Consider the following 18,570-nt stretch of genomic DNA (forward strand, 5'->3'; position numbering starts at 1 on the left):
CCTGACCAACTAAAACAAACAAATACCACAAGAACTAGGGTCAGAACGTGACAAGTAGAAAGTGATGGGTTAGAAGAAGCCTACATAACCAACCCATGAAGTAAAATGTAACATCCATATATGGCCAGCTATGTAAACTTTAAAAATGATTTATCCTGCAATAGATGTCATTAAATTGGTAACATACATTTTTGTATTTTTCTAATGCCTCTTAACTGAATGTAATAAGATTACATTGCTGAGTTTAATTTTGGACAGGTAAGTAGTAACTGTAACAGATTACATTTAGAAAGTAACCTACCCAACCTTGTCAATTACAATAAGGCATTATGGCAATTATGGGGAATATTCAGAACAAAAGTAAGCATTGTCCACGTGATTAGCTGTGAAAATAAGTTAAATCGTTTTACCCTTCATTGATCTGAAGTCTGAGGGTCTAGTGAATGAAAAACAAAATTAGATGGAGAGACATGGGTGTGACTCAGTCTCCAGGCAAAGGACAGCCCTTCAGTTGACATTAACAAGATTTGCAATAAGTGTGTGAACATTAAGAAATTAAATCTGCATTCTAATGTTGAAATATTTATTCTATTGGTGTAATTAAAGTAGACATGTTATGTTTGAATCATGCTAATTTGGGCAGTACCGACCACAGTTAAGCAAATGACAGCTAACTTCAACATTTTTCATTGATTGTGCCCGGATCTTATGCATGTCTGTAAATCATTTTAGAGGATGTATAAAAGTCAGACCTTCCTATCAGCAAGATTTCCATAATGATTATGATGAGCCGAATACAGATTCCAAGGGCTTACCTATAAGTGCAACTTTGTCATCTATGACATGTTCAATGGTACTGCGTGGCTCCAAGATTTTTCACTTCCCCTCTGTATTTGCTCGTTGTTAGAGCACTCCGGAGTTTCATTTTAACATTGAGGTGCATGTCACGCAGCATTTATTAGCAGAGCACACATTCATCCAACATTAATACAGGGATCATGCTGTGGAACAGTTCGGCATTATGAAAGTGCTCACTCAGGGTTAATTGTAACTGTCTTTCACAAAGCAGTAATTCACTGGCTGATCCAGTTAATGTTGCTTCAGAATGTGTGTGAGAGGCGTCCCAGTTACTCCCCTTTATTTATTTAGCATTACCCAGGCAGAGACTGGCTCTCAACTGGCACGCCTGGCTGGCTGTCACTGTCTGCCTCTATTAACTGGTGAGGACTATGTTCCGTCAGTATTTGCTTTGATCTTGTATGAAGGAAGGCATGCCAGAAGGAAATGTCTCTTCAGTTAGCACATACTGTATATCTTATTAAATAGTGGGCAACAATGTAAAGGATGGATACAATGACATTACTGGCTAGCATAATGCTATTTTCTCATGGATTCCACCGTCAACATGGGGATACAATCAGCCACATGATAGATGACAAGCCCCAATGATAAGTGTTAGAGTCTGGACAGGTCTGAACATGCTCTTGTTAGAGCAATGTCCAATGCAGTCCAGGAGTCCCACAGAGTGAATACCAAATGGGTTGGAATCACAGATGCCAGAACATTATGATATTAGCTCAATGTGTATGGAGTTATTATGATATTAGCTGAACACGTTTGTTTTCTGTAAGGTTGGTGGTCTGGTCACTCACTGTAGGCACAGCCGTACACCTCCACTCTGAGTCCCACCCAGCCACTGGGGTTCCAGTCCAGCGGGACGAAGCGCAGGAAGCGGCTTCTGATAGAGTGGGACAACTTGTGGTGGACGACGCCATCAGCGTTCACGTTCCCCACAAACCTCTGGAGACACACAGAGAGGAAGGAGAACAGGCAGAAGGGTTACATAAGATGCATTAAGTGTCTTTCATCTTTCATGCAGCGTCACTACAGTAACCTTAAGCGTACCCTGAGAGGTGGAAAAGTCAAATGCAAATTTAATGAAGATACTCATCATATTTAAGCCATGACTGAACATTCATCCATTCTCAAAGGAAATATTGAGGGCAACACAAATGGACAAACTCTCTTTGTTAACAAAATATGTAACAAAACATCCATTGTACAGATGGTAGTTCTCAACTGTACAATACATGTTTTGTTACATATTTTGTTAACAAGTCCCAGTACATATCAACACCTTCCAAGCATGTGTCACAGTGTCTTTAGACACATAGGCCTACACCCACGCGCACACAGTATACAAAATATCATGGTCACTAGATAAGGACTAAGGACACCCATACAGTGAAATCATAATCATGCAGATTCTGTCCTGCATTTTGCGTTGTTGTACTGTGGCTTCTGTGCACACTGTTTTACTTAAAGAAAACACTTTGATACCACAATATGAATAACAACATGGCAAAAGCTATTTACAATTCAATTTGCATGAAGTCATTAGTATTCTGTTTGAATTAGAATGGCCTGGAAACATATACTATACCCTGCATGGTGCAATTTCACCATTGTTTTCCTTTTTCTGTTTTCCAAGTGTCAGCTTTCATAATATTGGATTTTTTTCCCCCCTTTCATTAGGATTTATATAGCAGGATATGTTTATTAATAAAAAAAAAATTCAAGGCACTCCCCCCCAAATGGTTTCCCCCCTAATGACTATAATATACAAATGCCATTTAATTTCTTGATATTAAAATCTCTCCTATATGTCCAGGATATCTTAGCATTTCATAATCATCTCATCAATAGCATAGAAGAAAATGCCTTACCTAGAACGTAGACAATAATTCAATAGAATGAATCTATCAGCGTTATCTAGCATCGTTTGGGTCAATGACACTCTTCATTAAATCCTTAAATCAACAGTATAGGCATGCAATACTGGTCAGTAATTCTCTCTTTGTAACATTTCTGTCTCTTGAAAATTAAGTAAGGGAATCACCACTGAAATGACTTACAATGATTCAATCATACTGTCAAGCCCAAAGGTTTGTGTTGAACTGAGTAAGACCCAGAGGCAGTATCTGCATGTCTCCCTGTTGGCTGCAAGAATCATGGTTAAACTCTATTCAGTTAGAGAAAGTGAGTTGAGTGAGTAGTGAGTGAGTACACATACGTACAGGCCCTCGAAGGTAATACAAATCGTCATGAGTGTCAGCTCTTTCTCTCAAATTAGTCATACAGCAGACCTAAGACACATTTTTTATTTGATGTTTTGACTGAAATGGATGAGTGCATGGTGTGTGTGACCGTGGAGACACATGTACAACAAGTGATTCAGCAGGGACAGTGACTTTAAGCTTTGCAGCTTGCTTTACATAAGTCCCAGCAGTTATCTTGCGTCATATCAGGAACATCAGTCTCCCACAAGAGTGATCTATTTTAAAGCACAATGGAAACTAAACCCTGTCCCAGAACAACCCTTGTTATTCCAGAACTGAAAAAATGGCGACAACACATCCGCCCAATTACCGTGCAGATGTGAACCATGTTCTTTGGCTAGAACCCTGAGGGGACAGAATACCTCCCATTGGACCACAGGGCTTTAGGTTTGTCACTGTCCACATAAACAGCTACTAACCCCACAGTGACTTCATTATTTCTATTCCTGTATCGACTCTTGAACCAACGGCCTCCCTCCCATTCATTAGGACTCTTTACTCTTCCTCTACTGTGATGAGGTCCCTAATGTCATGCACGTCAGCTGAATGCACACTAGCTCTAGGGTAAAATATTCGCTCCCCTGCTATACGAAAATTTAGGATAATAAAATTCTAAGACAATATATTGTAACAACATAGGCAAATGGCATGTCTCCTCATGTCATGTAGACATTTGAAAGGATATGAAAGCTCTCTGAGGATAGTTTCTACTATTTTGAGGCATTGTTCACTCGATGCAAAACAAACATACAAACACTACATTAAACAAAGGAAGATGTATTGAGTTTTAGAAAAGAATGCCCCAGTGTTTCTTTTAGCTACAGTACAAGCTTTAACGTATCTTCCTTCCCCTTGCAGAAAGATGCTTTATATGGTCCCTTGAGCCGGGCGGACTTAGCTATGTGTCAAACACAAAGAGCACCTGAGTGCCATGGTTACCGGGCTTACAGGGGAGGCAAAGGCAGCCAAGTTCTCCCAAGGGGTTACGCCAAGCGCTTTCTTCATTCCACTGTCTCTGATGCTCTGCTACACTTGCACATAGGCAAACATCAGAGACAATCTATTATTTACTCTGTTCAATGAGGAAGAAAACACAGAATAGCACCTGGGATAGAAACTTTGAGAAAAGATGAGTTCATTATTCATCACAGTACATGTTGCATCGCTTCTGTCTGAGGCATCAGAAACTGAAGATAAAATGTAACAAAAACATACTTGTAAATACTGATATATGATTAGCCATTCTCTGATATGGAATAAATATGAGTTAATAATCACAGATGCTGTGATCTGATGAGATGTTGGTATACTTTGTTTAAGTAAGTCAATATTTATTTATTTGAAAGGATGCTGTCTCCCATATTGATCTCTACGGAATCAAGCTCTTGCTGTCCTCAGAACTGCCATTGAAACAATATTGACTCACAACAACAATGGAGACAGAAAACACATTGATGTATTAACCAAACATGTACTACTGCTACTCAAGAAAAGCATATTTCTTAGGATCTAAGGAAAAACCGATGAAGCTCCTTAAAAGATACCCAGTGAAAGCAATTACAATTTCCTGACGTCATAATTTGAAAATTAGAAAACTAGTCACATTCAGGGAAGTAACTAGCCTGGTTGACTCACGTGGTACACAGCAAGGGAGAGATGTGACACACTAGTCTGGACAGGAGTCCGTTGTAAATGGAATATTCGTGCAGAAATGTGCTGTTGTTTGATTGGTTCTCTCTCAAAATATATTTATATATTTCCTGGGGGTTGAGGCCTCAGGTTGTTTGGATTTGAAAATCAAACAGTTGTATTGTAAAGGGGCGGAGCTCGAGGGCTGTGTGTGGTTGTACATGCGGGTGTTTGAGTCAGAAAGACACAGAGGTTAAAAAAATCCCAGACCCCATTATCGATTGCATTGTGCCTACAACATCATGCAGCCTTCCCAGACTCTGAAGTCAGAAAGACTTTGAGTTTGTTGTTAGCTAAACTAGAAAGCTACTACATTGCAGAGACTATGGACCACAATGATTGCTAATTCTGCTGCTGAAAAATATTCTGCATGTGTGAAATGGGACCAACTAATTCCTGTTTGAGGACAAATAATAGGCCAGTATGTGACTTTATGGGTCTAGTTAAAGTACCAGATAGGGAGCAATATCATTATGTCTACTTCTTCACAAATACTTGTCAGATGTTGATATGGGGTGCGTTTGTAAATTCATTCTGGCTACTCCGATTTGAGTATGCCAGAGCGCAGAGTAATTGATTAATTTATGAACTCGGCAAAAAACAGGATGAAATAGTCGCCAGCAGCACAGTTACAGTAACTAACCCTCTTGATAACATGAAACAGTCTAACCAGCTCTGCTAGGGCGAGTAAAATTATCAGAGTTAGGAGTTCTTTCATTTGATTCTGGAAGTAGCTAGCAAGCTAGCCAACTTTAGCAAGTTTTTGGTGCTTGACTGACATTGTGAGGTCAGAAGGCTCGGATCAACCCTAATACTTGGCCAGAGCGTCCAGTGCGCTCTGAACGCTCCAGAGCGAAACACTTTGAATTTACGAACGGCTCAGAGCGCACTTTGACACACTGGAGGCAATTTATGAACACATCCTTGGACAAACAGCTGCAGATGGAATTCCCACCTCAACTGCACTAAGTAGCAGAAAATTCTGTTTAATTTCCTGGATTTTTTTATGCACTATAAAAAAAAGCCAATACATTTACGATGTAGTACAAAAACAAATGAATAAATCATTACCAAAACCAAAAAAGGGATTTTTTTTAAGTATTCATGCTCATAGTTTTCTAAAATGTATGTGTACGTTGTCATTCAAATGTAATCCAAGCTAACCGTTAACCTCTGTTTCTTGGAAGTTAACTTTCACTCATCATCAACATCACCAATCTTTGTTTAATATTAAGCTATGTGTTAAACAAGTGAGATATCCACCCATGGAGATAAATGTCTTCTTTTCGCCAATTACTCAGCATCAGTTTGGAGCTTCCGATCCCCTCGACAATCCCAACGAACCTTCCATCAATTAGACCCGGAGAAGATCTACACTGACCACCAGACCATGCTCTTGCACCCAATCTTCACATGGTAATAGACTCCATATTGATTGTCCTGTGGGCTGCTCAAGCCTCCCTGTAATGGAAGACTTGAGAGCTGGATATTAGAAATGAACCGAAAGTATGGAGAGCACATGATCTGATGTATCTGGTCATGTGGTCAATCAGGGGTTATGAGAGCCTGGGAGCAGCACTGAGCACTAATGGGAGGTCTGTTAATCTGTTTATCGGTCACACTTTGAATGTTTAATGAAGCCTCCATAAGCCTTTTATAATGCCTACATAACTGCATGACAAATAATGTATGCAAATGTCCTTATGTGACCCCTTTCTCAAGGTTCAAAACATACATGAGACATAAAATGTAAGATGGCTTCAAGATGCATAGGTTTAAACAAAGCACAACCTGTTTATATCGAAGGCTCCGTTTTCTCCACATTTGTATGCAGAAAGGCCAATGTTGTAGCTGCTCTGGTCTTTCACAGTCTTTGATCTTGGAAACCTGGTGAAAATTACCAGCAGCACGTCAATGAATACCATTTTCTAAAAAAGGTGCCCCTGTCAATTTAAAAAAATATATGTTTCTGAAAAGTGCTGTGCTCCTACATCAAAAGAATCACTGAAACCCTTCATGGAAAATGAAGAGTGGGTTGAACCTGGGAAACCTTTTCAGCACAATGGTTTGAATGAGTGACATCCGCTGCTTCTTTATCAAGGGCAAAGTCTCTCGGAGAAGAGAAGCACAAACCTAATGAGATTTGCTGGTGGAATAAAGGTTCAATGAAAAATACATGTTCATTCTTATGGTTATCAGCACCTTTTAGAACATTCATGTTGTGTTAACCCTTTCATACATGCCCTGTAGGCAGAATTAGCTTATGACCTCTGCTAGAAGATTATCATTTAGAGACAAAGTTCATAATTTATCATCTCAAATGTCAAATACATAACCATCAAATAATTACGATGTAACTTGCATAGCAGAATTGTAGTTCATTTTGTGAGAAATATTTCATTTTCAACTGCTATGTAATGGTTAACCAAAAATAACCGTCATTACCTTGGTCTAATTTTAAAAAATGTGTTAATCTGTCAGAAAAATATGATGCCCTCTCAAAGTTATAGCTTTTCTTTTTATTAACAAGGCTGTGACATTATTTTGGCAATTTCCATTCCTTTCTTTGAATGGCAATACTTTCATGACAGACAAAGTACATGCATTTATGTCAAGCAAAGTACCACTGAGTATAGACTATGCCCTTGAAAACTATTATTGAGATGACAACCTATGAGGCATGAAAGCGTCTAAAATGCATGTCTTTGGGGAAGACATGCGATGACAGTAATAACTGTGTAGCAACAAGCACTCAGAAAGCCCCTGCACTCAGCACTTTCCACTACGAGGAATCAAGGTTCACCTGCCGTTAAGTGACAAAGGCTAGGAGATGAAGAGAGATGAGGGTGTGGAGAGATATGTGTCAATGTCAGCTCTATAAGAGCCCTAAGCTGGCTTGTCAGCACAAGCACATTCAGAGCCACTACTCTGAATCTAATGGATCCTACACCTCTCACACCAACAACAATACTACAAGGTTTATGACTGCTTGGTTTCGAGTGACACCAACTAATAGAGAGGTCACTGAAATTGCCGTGGCACCATCTGCAACGCCTCTATGATATAGGAGTGTCGTTGGTCTATAGCTGGACCTACCCTATATGACTGCTACATGAGCAGCAGCTGAGCTCAGTCATACTGTACCAGAAGAAGAAAAGGTGCTCTTTCATCCATGTGTTTCTGAGCATGTGAGTGATGAAAAGTTCACACCTCCAGGTCGAGAGGCCAAAGAAAATGGACATGATAAGTCAATCAATATTTTCTCCTGTAATGTGACTGCATTGGCCATACAGGCGCATGTTTCCTCTACTCTCTACTCACACACTGAACCTGAGGGGAAAAAATAGAGCCAAGTGCAATATTTATAAATCATCAGTGGACATGGATAACAATTCTTATTCCACACTCTGGAAGGGTGTGATAGAGGAACCTGTGTGTATGTTTGTCCATGGGGTATAGTTGCCTGATGAGTACGTGCATCTGCAAAAGCCCTCCTTTGTTAGGATTTCAAATCCAAGTTGGGATTTCAAACCACAGGAACAAAAAACAGTCAGTCTCAAAAAATCTTGATCAACCGTTACTTTGTCCCTCATGGCAACGCTAAAATGAAGTAAAGACTTGAAAGAGTGGATTAAAACTCCCTTGTATCTGGCAGAGTGAAGATAGAGAGAGCTCAGACACTGAGTCATATGTTTCTTATCCAAGAGTCTTATTTAGCAGTGTCACTCTTCCATAGACTTTTTGTCATTCTTTCATACTTTTAGTCTGACTCAAATCCACTTCAGCAAACCCAAACATTGCAGTCAGCATGTACTGCTTCTGAGTTGACAGGTAGGAGGCAAACTAGCTAGCTATGTATCTTCCCAAGGAAGTCTGACGTTACTGTCAGATACAGCTTTATTTGACGCCTTCTTCCGGGCGTTGTCATGGGGAATGAGAACGACAGTTATAGATCTGAAGCTCTTACATATTATTGAACACAGCCTGCAAAAATGTTTAAAGAATTCAAACGGAGAACAGAGCCTTTCATGGTACAGAAATCATTAGCGAGGAGACTCACCCCAACCCCATCCTCCTGTCGGTATTGCTTCCAGGCTAGGCCGGTGTCACTGAAGAGCAGCAGGTAGCCGCTGACCCAGTCTGAGCTGCCGTAGCGCCCCTGTGTGGCGACGGCCGTCACCTCCATCCTGTCCCTGAGGTCCAGCTGCAGCCACGGCTGTCTGTCTGTCACCTGGGGAGACCATCCTCCCGCTCCTGAGACCAGAGAAAGAAAAAACATTTCAGGACAGGAAGGTGCAAAGAATGACCTAGCATGGCTAGGTGTGACACAGCATGAGTAGATAGACAGACAGACAGACACGCACACAACCGCAAACAGATAGGTAGTCCAGACAGCTATCTCCAGTGAGAAAGATTATTTTCCTTAAAGCTCCAGCCAGAGCGAATATAGAGTGTGTGGGAGAGAGTGGGATTGTGTTTGGTCACTGGTCACTGTTGCAGTTATTATGTCTGTAGGGCTGTGAGTCAGACAGAAATAATAGAGAATTTCTTGGCATTTGGGTTAACTCATACAGACTCACTGGCTGTACTCTACTATATGTGTTCATGAGCACGATTGTCTAAACCCTGTCTAAAAGCAGTTTAATGTGGCATTATTGGAGGTGATTCAGACAGTTTTGGCAATGCCTTTGCACCCTTAGACTAGTCAGTTCTTTGAACCGGATCGGAAACAATTTGAACCAAGGGTTTTTCTTTCTCATCTTTGTAGTAGTGAACCATTAATGGCTTCAATCATGTAGTTGTGCCTTAGAAAAAATCTAATAAAAACAAAAGCAACTAACTTTGATTCTGGTCTGGTATTCAGCCTTCTATTACACATAGCCGTTACTCTAAAATATGGACACGGTCTTGATATCCCTTAGCCTAGTCTCCCAGAGAAACTAACAGAGAAACAGACATGCTAGCAGAGATGTATTAATAGCCTATCCTCCGACTGCATTGAGATTCTGATACAGTAGTATGTATTTCCCAAAGCCTGAAAGGACGTACAGTATAGAAAGTATATTAAGCTATCTTTAAGCTATGTATTTCCAGTATACAGTCGTGGCCAAAAGTTTGGAGAATGACACAAATATTAATTTTCACAAAGTTTGCTGCTTCAGTGTCTTTAGATATTTTTGTCAGATGTTACTATGGAATACTGAAGTATAATAACAAGCATTTCATAAGTGTCAAAGGCTTTTATTGACAATTACATGAAGTTGATGAATATTTACAGTGTTGACCCTTCTTTTTCAAGACCTCTGCAATCCGCCCTGGCATGCTGTCAATTAACTTCTGGGCCACTGGTGGCAGCCCATTCTTGTATAATCAATGCTTGGAGTTTGTCAGAATATGTGGGTTTTTGTTTGTCCACTCGCCTCTTGAGGATTGACCACAAGTTCTCAATGGGATTAAGTTCTGGGGAGTTTCCTGGCCATGGACCCAAAATGTCGATGTTTTGTTCCCCGAGCCACTTAGTTATCCCTTGTACCTTATGGCAAGGTGCTCCATCATGCTGGAAAAGGCATTGCTCGTCACCAAACTGTTTCTGGATGGTTGGGAGAAGTTGCTCTCGGAGGATGTGTTGGTACCATTCTTTATTCATGGCTGTGTTCTTAGGAAAAATTGTGAGTGAGCCCACTACCTTGGCTGAAAAGCAACCCCACACATGAATGGTCTCAGGATGCTTTAGTGTTGGCATGACACAGGACTGATGGTAGTGCTCATCTTGTCATCTCTGGACAAGCTTTTTCCAGATGCCCCAAACAATCGGAAAGGGGATTCATCAGAGAAAATGAATTTATCCCAGTCCTCAGCAGTCCAATCCCTATACCTTTTGCAGAATATCAGTCTGTCCCTGATGTTTTTCCTGGAGAGAAGTGGCTTCTTTGCTGCCCTTCTTGACACCAGGCCATCCTCCATGATGACGGCATGTGTTTCCTTGCAGGTAACCATGGCTGACAGAGGAATAACAATGATTCCAAGCACCACCTTCCTTTTGAAGCTTCCAGTCTGTTATTCGAACTCAATCAGCATGACAGAGTGATCTCCAGCCTTGCCCTCGTCAACAACGAGAGAATCACTGACATGATGTCAGCTGGTCCTTTTGTGGCAGGGTTGAAATGCAGTGGAAATGTTTTTGGGGGATTCAGTTCATTTGCATGAAGGACTTTGCAATTAAGTGCAATTCATCTGATCCCTCCTTATAACATTCTGAGGTATATACAAATTGCCATCATACAAAATGAGGCAACAGACTGAAAATTTTAATTTGTGTCATTCTCAAAACTTTTGGCCAGGACTGTACAGTATGAGAAGCTTGTCAAAGTGTGAGGTGAGTAGTATATGTTGTCATTATGTGTGTGTGTGTGTGTGTGTGTGTGTGTGCGTGTGCGCGTGCGCGTGCGTGTGTGTGTGTTAAACTACTTAAACATTGGGAGCATTAATAGCTAGCTAGCTGTATGTTGCAGTGACTTTTGTGTTGTTTATAGTGAAAATGCTATTAAAACATTCTGATGTAGCCTAAAAAATCTGACAATCAAAGCAAAGTATACATGTTACTCAATGAACTGCTTTTTTTCTATAGGGACAAATTTGAGCAAATTCAACAACAAAAAATGAACTAATGCCATTAACTTGATTCATTTATGTTAATCGTTTGAGTAGTCCTAATTGTAATGTATGTTATGTTCCTTAAAGATGTGTTTAAGCCCCACAGCTACTCAGCTATCAAGAAGAAGAAACAGGTCAGCTCAGGCAGAGATTCATTACTCAGCTGCTGTGGGCTGGGACACAACACCATGGGAGCAGATGAGCTCTGAATATCAAACCAGAGTCTCAGTCACAGAGGAAGCATCGTTTACGGAGCCCCCCCCAGAGAGAAGGATCATTCAGGTTCTTACAGACTCACAAAGTGGCTAAAAATAACCTGGGGTACAGTCAGTGTTTGATGGACAGGGTGTGAAAAATATATGTGTATATACAGTATGTTTCCCTGGAAGGCCTCTGTTTGTTATATATATATATTGTACTGTATGTTAAAGGCCAAACAGCATTTTTTAAGTCAGGCAACTCCAACAACTCTGTTGTTACCACATTGACAACTTTCTAGACTGAGGAGTATGGAGTGTCTGGGACAATTAGGTTGGCCTTTGGAGTTCATCAATACTTTGACAAGTTCTCATTTACGTGAGTGAAAGCCATTGATGTATAGTGATCAAATGCAGATGGCGGACTCTAAAGGAAACAGCTGGCAATTAACTGCTCACAACCATATAATTAAATGACAAGCAATTGTTGTTTACAATCCATCGATCAAATCAATTACAGCTATATACAGATCATTTGTGTTTATTATGCTACACGTGGAAAAGAAATGTTACAGCAACATGCTCTGCACAGGATGTCCATGGGAAGTTGACTCTGCGTCAAGAGGTTATTACTGATGGATAGGTACTTATACACAGCGTTGAGCGTGGCCTTAATCTTTACTCACCATCTCTTCTGTTGAGCTTGGAGAAGTGTGGAACGTTGCTGGTGGAGGACTGCGAGGAGCTCTGAAATGAGGCCTGGGGCAGATTTGATCCCAAAGGGCCATCACAGTTATCTAAAGAGATCAAAACCAGAGCAATCAGGTGAGCGCGATAATACAGTAAGTAGCCTTGATACAATTCTGAGAACTGTAGCAAATATGCTTTCAACATACATTTTGTAACATTGAATGATCCTGTTTCCTGTGATCTCCTTGAGCATGTCTTATACTGTCTCTAGTGAATGATTGATAACATTCAAGTGATGTTCACTGCCCCCAATGTATGACAAATGACAGTGTATTGTATATGCAGACAAATGTGACAACCAACTCATTAAGTTCTGATTGCATTAGACACAAAAGATGGGGAAAGACAAACGGTTCTGAGAAGGGTTATGCCTAGTGCTTCATTTCAAAGTCATGCACAGGCTGATGAAATATGAGTTCTGGTAACCTTTTCTCTTCGTTTAACCAAGCTCTGCTGTTCTATGTTGACTAGGAGATGTAACTAATTACATGCGTCATAATCAGTCAAATATTTGCCATGTGATGGAGCACTACAGTGGAAGTTAATTTACCCACGAGACAAGAATCATGGGAAATAACAGTATTCTCATTAGAAATGATCAGTCAGTCATATGTGTCATATATCATTGATTCGTATTGGATAATACATGATTTCCAACATGTTGAAGCTAGCTCCCTTCACCTAGGACTGTGCACCATTTTGTTGGTTATGCAGAAAGTAACAGAGCCCCTTCAAATGACCGACACCATACCGCCTAGAAAGTGTTTGACGCGATCTGTCCTGGTTCAAAGGGGATACAAGTCTCTTTAATCTCTCATTGTAGGGACAGAGACATTTTCAGTTCAGAGGAAATCAACAAGCAATCGCCTCATTGTTCACATAAAAGACCACAAGCGCTTTTTCTTCTTTTGTCTGCTTGCTGCTTGCCCTTCCTCCAGCAATTGACACATTAATTTATCTGTTTAGAATAATGTCAAGAAAACCCAAGAGACAATCCATTATTGTTCTTGTTTTCAATTGTGGCTTCTATTGAAGCATCTGCTCTGAATTTGATTGTGTCGCTGCAGGGCTTTTATCTCGCATACCGAGCAAATATCACTCTGTTCTCTCTTCTCACATTCTTCTTTTCCCTCCATTCTTATCTCTATCTCTCAGACTTTCTCTCTTTCCTTGAGGCCAATTAGTATTCCGAGGTTTCATTACATCACTGATTCAGTAGTACCTCATTGACCTGCTGAGACCTGCTGCTTTCTATTGCACCTTATTGGCCTTCACCATGGGTACGCCGAGAGCGGTTTGTTTACAGACGAGTGAATGCCAGCATGCGATTCAGCTCCACAGAGAAGCGTGGTATACAGTATATCTATAATACATCATCTCCTTTTCATAGTACTGTATTCTCTCTGGCTCTCTTTTCTTGTTTCCACTCCCTCTTCTATTTCCCTAGTTTTTTTCCCTTTCTTACTCCTCTTCTTTCCTCTCTGCACACTTGCCTGCCCCCAGCTCTACTGTCTATCTCTCTTTCTCATTAGAGCATATTTCCTCTCATCTCCTCTCCTCTGTGATTGCTGGGGACAGCTTTTTTCCTCGTCATCTTGATGAGACTTTGCCCTCAGACTGCAGTCTGCGACCTGTCACTGACCCCCTCCCTCCCTCCCTCCCTCCCTCCCTCCCTCCCTCCCTCCCTCCCTCCCTCCCTCCCTCCCTCCCTCCCTCCCTCCCTCCCTCCCTCCCTCCCCCGTTGTCAGCCAAGCCCTCTCTACCATATCCCATGCCATGAGGCATCTGCAGGTGAGCTGAGCAGGGGGGCTCACCCTGGCCTCACCCCCATATGCATGATTACTGATTTATTTGACATGTAATAGCATGGGACAGGGAGTACTCTGAGCAAAACCCAATGTTCGTCCCAGGTGACCATTCATGGGATCGGCTATAGCTGTACTAGCAGTATGGTTAAACACAGAGGAAGAGCCCCTAACCATGTTTGATACACTCCATAGAGGCCAACAGTTTAAGCTGCCAAGCAGTAGCTAAGCTGATTATTCAGCTAATTAACCTTTTCACAGGTCTGCTCAATGAGCCCCACATCAAAAATGATGGCTCCAGATTTTATTAATTGATTTCCAACATCATCATGAGAGAGAAAGAGAGGCGAGGGTGACAGCAGGAAGAAACACATGATGGAAGCATGGAGAAAGGGTGCAGGGTGGCGAGGGGCCAGGGAGTGTGTGGAGGCCCTCTTGTTATCTCTCAGTGTGCTGCATTTCCACTAAACATCAGAGCTAAGATACTTCAGAGACTGATAGGGTTTTAATCCCAAAAGTAGGCTTGACATTCAGTTATAAAACAAGAAGAAGAAATGCTGGAAGATGTGGTTGTGGAGTTCTAAGCTGTGAGGCTGTAGTGGCCAGAGAATTATATGATACCCAATGGTAATCTCTCAATGAGGGCTCTAAGTACCAATGAGGGCTCTAAGTACCTAAAGAAATGGAGAGCAAGGAGGCTCAAATCTGCTCAGAGACATACAGGGTGTACAGTAGAATCACTGGGATATATCCCCAAGCCTCACCCTCCACGATTTGGAGAGAAAAACATTCAGAACTTCACACCGACCACACATATTTTGTGGTGTTACTTTCTGTGCTAAAATACAAAAAAAAATAAAAGATGTGAGAATGAGGTAGGTGTCCCTCGCCTTCTCTGTCTTTCTCTCCTTCCAATTCTCTTTGTTGAAAGAGCTCAAACAGTTTGCCTACCATGTCCTCACACACTCTTATTAAAAAGGGTTCCAAAAGGATTCTTCGGCTGTCCCCATAGGATTTTTTTCTTGAGCATATGGTTAAGGGGCCGGAACATAATAAAATGATATATTTGTAGACTGCAAATTGACCACAAGAAGCCTAAACGGATATAATATTTGACTAAAACATAATCATTTCAAACCTTGGTCATATTTGGGAGCATTGATAAGCATAGGGTGCCCGTCTTTCGGATGGGACGTTAAAACGTCCTAACTCTCTGTGGTCATTCAAAATCCCACTTATTGTAAGAGTAGGGATGTTCACCCTGGTGTCATGGCTAAATTCCCAACCTGGCCACATTCCATCATGGCCACCTAATCATCCTCCTCATTCCTAATTGGCATATATCACTGCTCATCTCATCAACTGACAGCTGATGTGTGGTGAGAGTTCTTGCACAAAAATGATTGATGTGCATCACTGAGGTGGGTGCTACACATTGACGGTGGATGAGGTGAGTTTCCTCCTACTATGTAAAACACTTTGAGCACCCCAGTTGGTAGAAAAATGTTATATGATTCCAATCAATTATTATTAATTACTATTATTTGTATACAATCACATATGTCTCTCTATTATGCGTGGGAATATTTGGGAACAGATTTCCAAAATGAAAATCACTTGGAGCTGATTTCCTGGTCTTTTTACAGTCTTTTATTTCCAACAATGAAAATTCAACAACAACAAAAATATATTTGTTTTATTATTAGTTTTTGCCCAGAAAACTCAGAAAACCACCAGCGGGCCAAATTCGGCACCCTTTGAAGAACCCCTTTTTGGTTCCAGATCAAATCCTTTTTGGTTCTATGTAGAACCCTCTGTGGAAAGGGTTCTACATGGAACCCAAAAGGGTTCTACCTGGAACAAAAAAGGGTTCTTCAAAGGGTTCTCCTATTGGGATAGCCGATGAACCCTTTTAGGTTCCAGATAGTGCCTTTTTTCTAAGAGTGCACCGTCCTTGGTGGCGGTCACATCTGCAATAAGTCTTAAGGTTGGCGTCAACAGTATTGGACTACACAGTCTTTGAAAGTAAGGAGGGCCTTGAGTGCAATTCAATAAACTCCTCTTATCGATCTGCATATTGCACTGTTGTAATATCTTGTTTATATAAGCACTTTCTCTCTCTCTCTCACGCTCTCTCTCGTGCACTGTGATAATAAAAGTGAGTAATTGTTTCCACTTCCGAGATGTCAGGTTTAGTCATGCAAAGTAATTAAAACAGGACCACCTGCTTTGTGTTTGGCATATGCCAAACTGCATTACATTGATCAGCTTTTTAATTTATGCATTACCTCCCATACATTGTCAAAAACACGTTTTAAACTAAATCAATTCTCACAATATTGTACCTAACATGCAAATTATTTGGATGTCTATTCCATTTAAATGAACAATGTAAACAACTCTTGAAACTGGTATATTATACTGTTGGGTCCAGGGCAACAGTTGCTCGTCCATCGTGTTGTTGCACGGTATGCCAAAACGTAGATACTTTTTCTATACAAAAAAACATTTGGCACAAAACTTTTTGTTATGTTCGGTACTTCTGTCAAATGTGTCTCACGTGACTGAGAGGATCAAGTCTGTCTTTACAGTGCGAAGAGCAAAGTGCATAGTCCACTTACTCATTAATTGCTAGAGCTGTCTGTCGGGGCTGCATTGGTTGATCCCCACACATGATGCACAAAGGTTAACACACTTGAATACTGCAACATGGCATGCAGAAATAATACTGGTAATACTGGTAGCTTCCAGCTTTACTTGTAGGCTACATTTCCTTGCTAGCTTACACCTGAAGCAACATCAATTCAATATCCTAGTACATGTTTGTAATAATATGCAAACCATAGCGCAAAATATGCTGATTTCAAAGCTAATTGTCACCAAAAAAATAATTTACTTCTTTGTCTCCCCCTGAATGACATTCCTTTCTTAAACGCACACTTTTATAAAAGAAAAGACTGCTTCTTCTATGCAATGTTGTTGATTAGTACAATAAAATAATACAGTTCCACAAGCTTCCCATAATAAGTTGGGTGAAATTTGTCCCATTCCTCCTGACAGAGCTGGTGTAACTGAGTCAGGTTTGTAGAACTCCTTGCTCATACACGCTTTTTCAGTCCTGCCCACATATTTTCTATGGGATTGAGGTCAGGGCTTTGTGATGGCCACTCCGATACCTGGACTTTGTTGTCCTTAAGCCATTTTTCCACAACTTTGAAAGTGTGCTTGGGTTCATTGTCCATTTGGAAGACCCATTTGCAACCAAGCTTTAACTTCCTGACTGATGTCTTGAGATGTTGCTTCTATATATGCACATAATTTACCTTCCTTCATGATGCCATCTATTTTGTGAAGTGCACCAGTCCCTCCTGCAGCAAAACACCCCCACAACATGATGCTGCCACCCCCGTACTTCACGGTTGGGAAGGTGTTCTTCAGCTTGTAAGCCTCCCCCTTTTTCCTCCAAACATAACAAAAGTAATTTTGGCCTAACAGTTCTATTTTTGTTTCACCAAACCAGAGGACATTTATCCAAAACGTACGATCTTTGTCCCCATTTGCAGTTGCAAACCGTAGTCTGGATTTTTTATGGCGGTTTTGGAGCAGTGGCTTCTCCCTTGCTGAGCGGCCTTTCAGGTTATGTCGATATACGACTTGTTTTTCTGTGGATATAGATACTTTTGTACCTGTTTCCTCCAGCATCTTCACAAGGTCTTTTGCTGTTGTTCTGGGGTTGATTTGCACTTCACACCAAAGTACGATCATCTCTAGGACACAGAACGCATCTCCTTACTGAGCGGTATGACAGCTGCGTGGTCCCATGATGTTTATACTTGCATACTATTGTTTGTACAAATGAACGTGGCACCTTCAGGCGTTTGGAAATTGCTCCCAAGGATGAACCAGACTTGTGGAGATCTACATTTTTTTTCTGAGGTCTTGGCTGATCTCTTTTGATTTTCCCATGATGTCAAGTAAAGAGGCACTGAGTATGAAGGTAAGCCTTGAAATACATCCACAGGTACACCTCCAATTGACTCAAATTATGTCAATTAGCCTATCAGAAGCTTCTAAGGTCTTGACATCTTTTCTGGAATCTCCCAAGCTGTTTGAAGGCACAGTCAACTTAGTGTATGTAAACTTCTGACCCAATGGAATTGTGATACAGTGACTTATTATCATGCCCTGACCTTAGAGAGCTTTTTATGTCTCTATTTTGGTTTGGTCAGGGTGTGATTTGGGTGGGCATTCTATGTTAATTTTTCTATGTTTTGTATTTCTTTGTTTTGGCCGGGTATGGTTCTCAATCAGGGACAGTTGTCTATTGTTTTCTCTGATTGGGAACCATACTTAGGT

The 18,570-nt window shown here is 40.9% G+C and overlaps 1 protein-coding gene across 1 annotated transcript in view; it reads right to left on the minus strand.

Annotated features, from left to right (window-relative positions):
- Nucleotides 1-12,442, minus strand: part of LOC139399554 (contactin-associated protein-like 5) — a 94,528-nt gene extending 82,086 nt beyond the window's left edge. The window contains exons 1-3 of the mRNA XM_071144927.1: nucleotides 12,346-12,442; nucleotides 8,869-9,062; nucleotides 1,653-1,800 (exon numbers count right to left, since the gene is read on the minus strand). Coding sequence (XP_071001028.1) covers nucleotides 1,653-1,800; nucleotides 8,869-8,994 — 274 coding nt within the window. The 5' untranslated portion in view covers nucleotides 8,995-9,062; nucleotides 12,346-12,442. The remainder of the gene's footprint in view (nucleotides 1-1,652; nucleotides 1,801-8,868; nucleotides 9,063-12,345) is intronic.
- Between the last annotated feature and the right edge of the window lie 6,128 nt (nucleotides 12,443-18,570).

The sequence above is a fragment of the Oncorhynchus clarkii genome, chromosome 3 (assembly GCF_045791955.1).
Source record: "Oncorhynchus clarkii lewisi isolate Uvic-CL-2024 chromosome 3, UVic_Ocla_1.0, whole genome shotgun sequence".
NCBI classification, from domain to species: domain Eukaryota; kingdom Metazoa; phylum Chordata; class Actinopteri; order Salmoniformes; family Salmonidae; genus Oncorhynchus; species Oncorhynchus clarkii.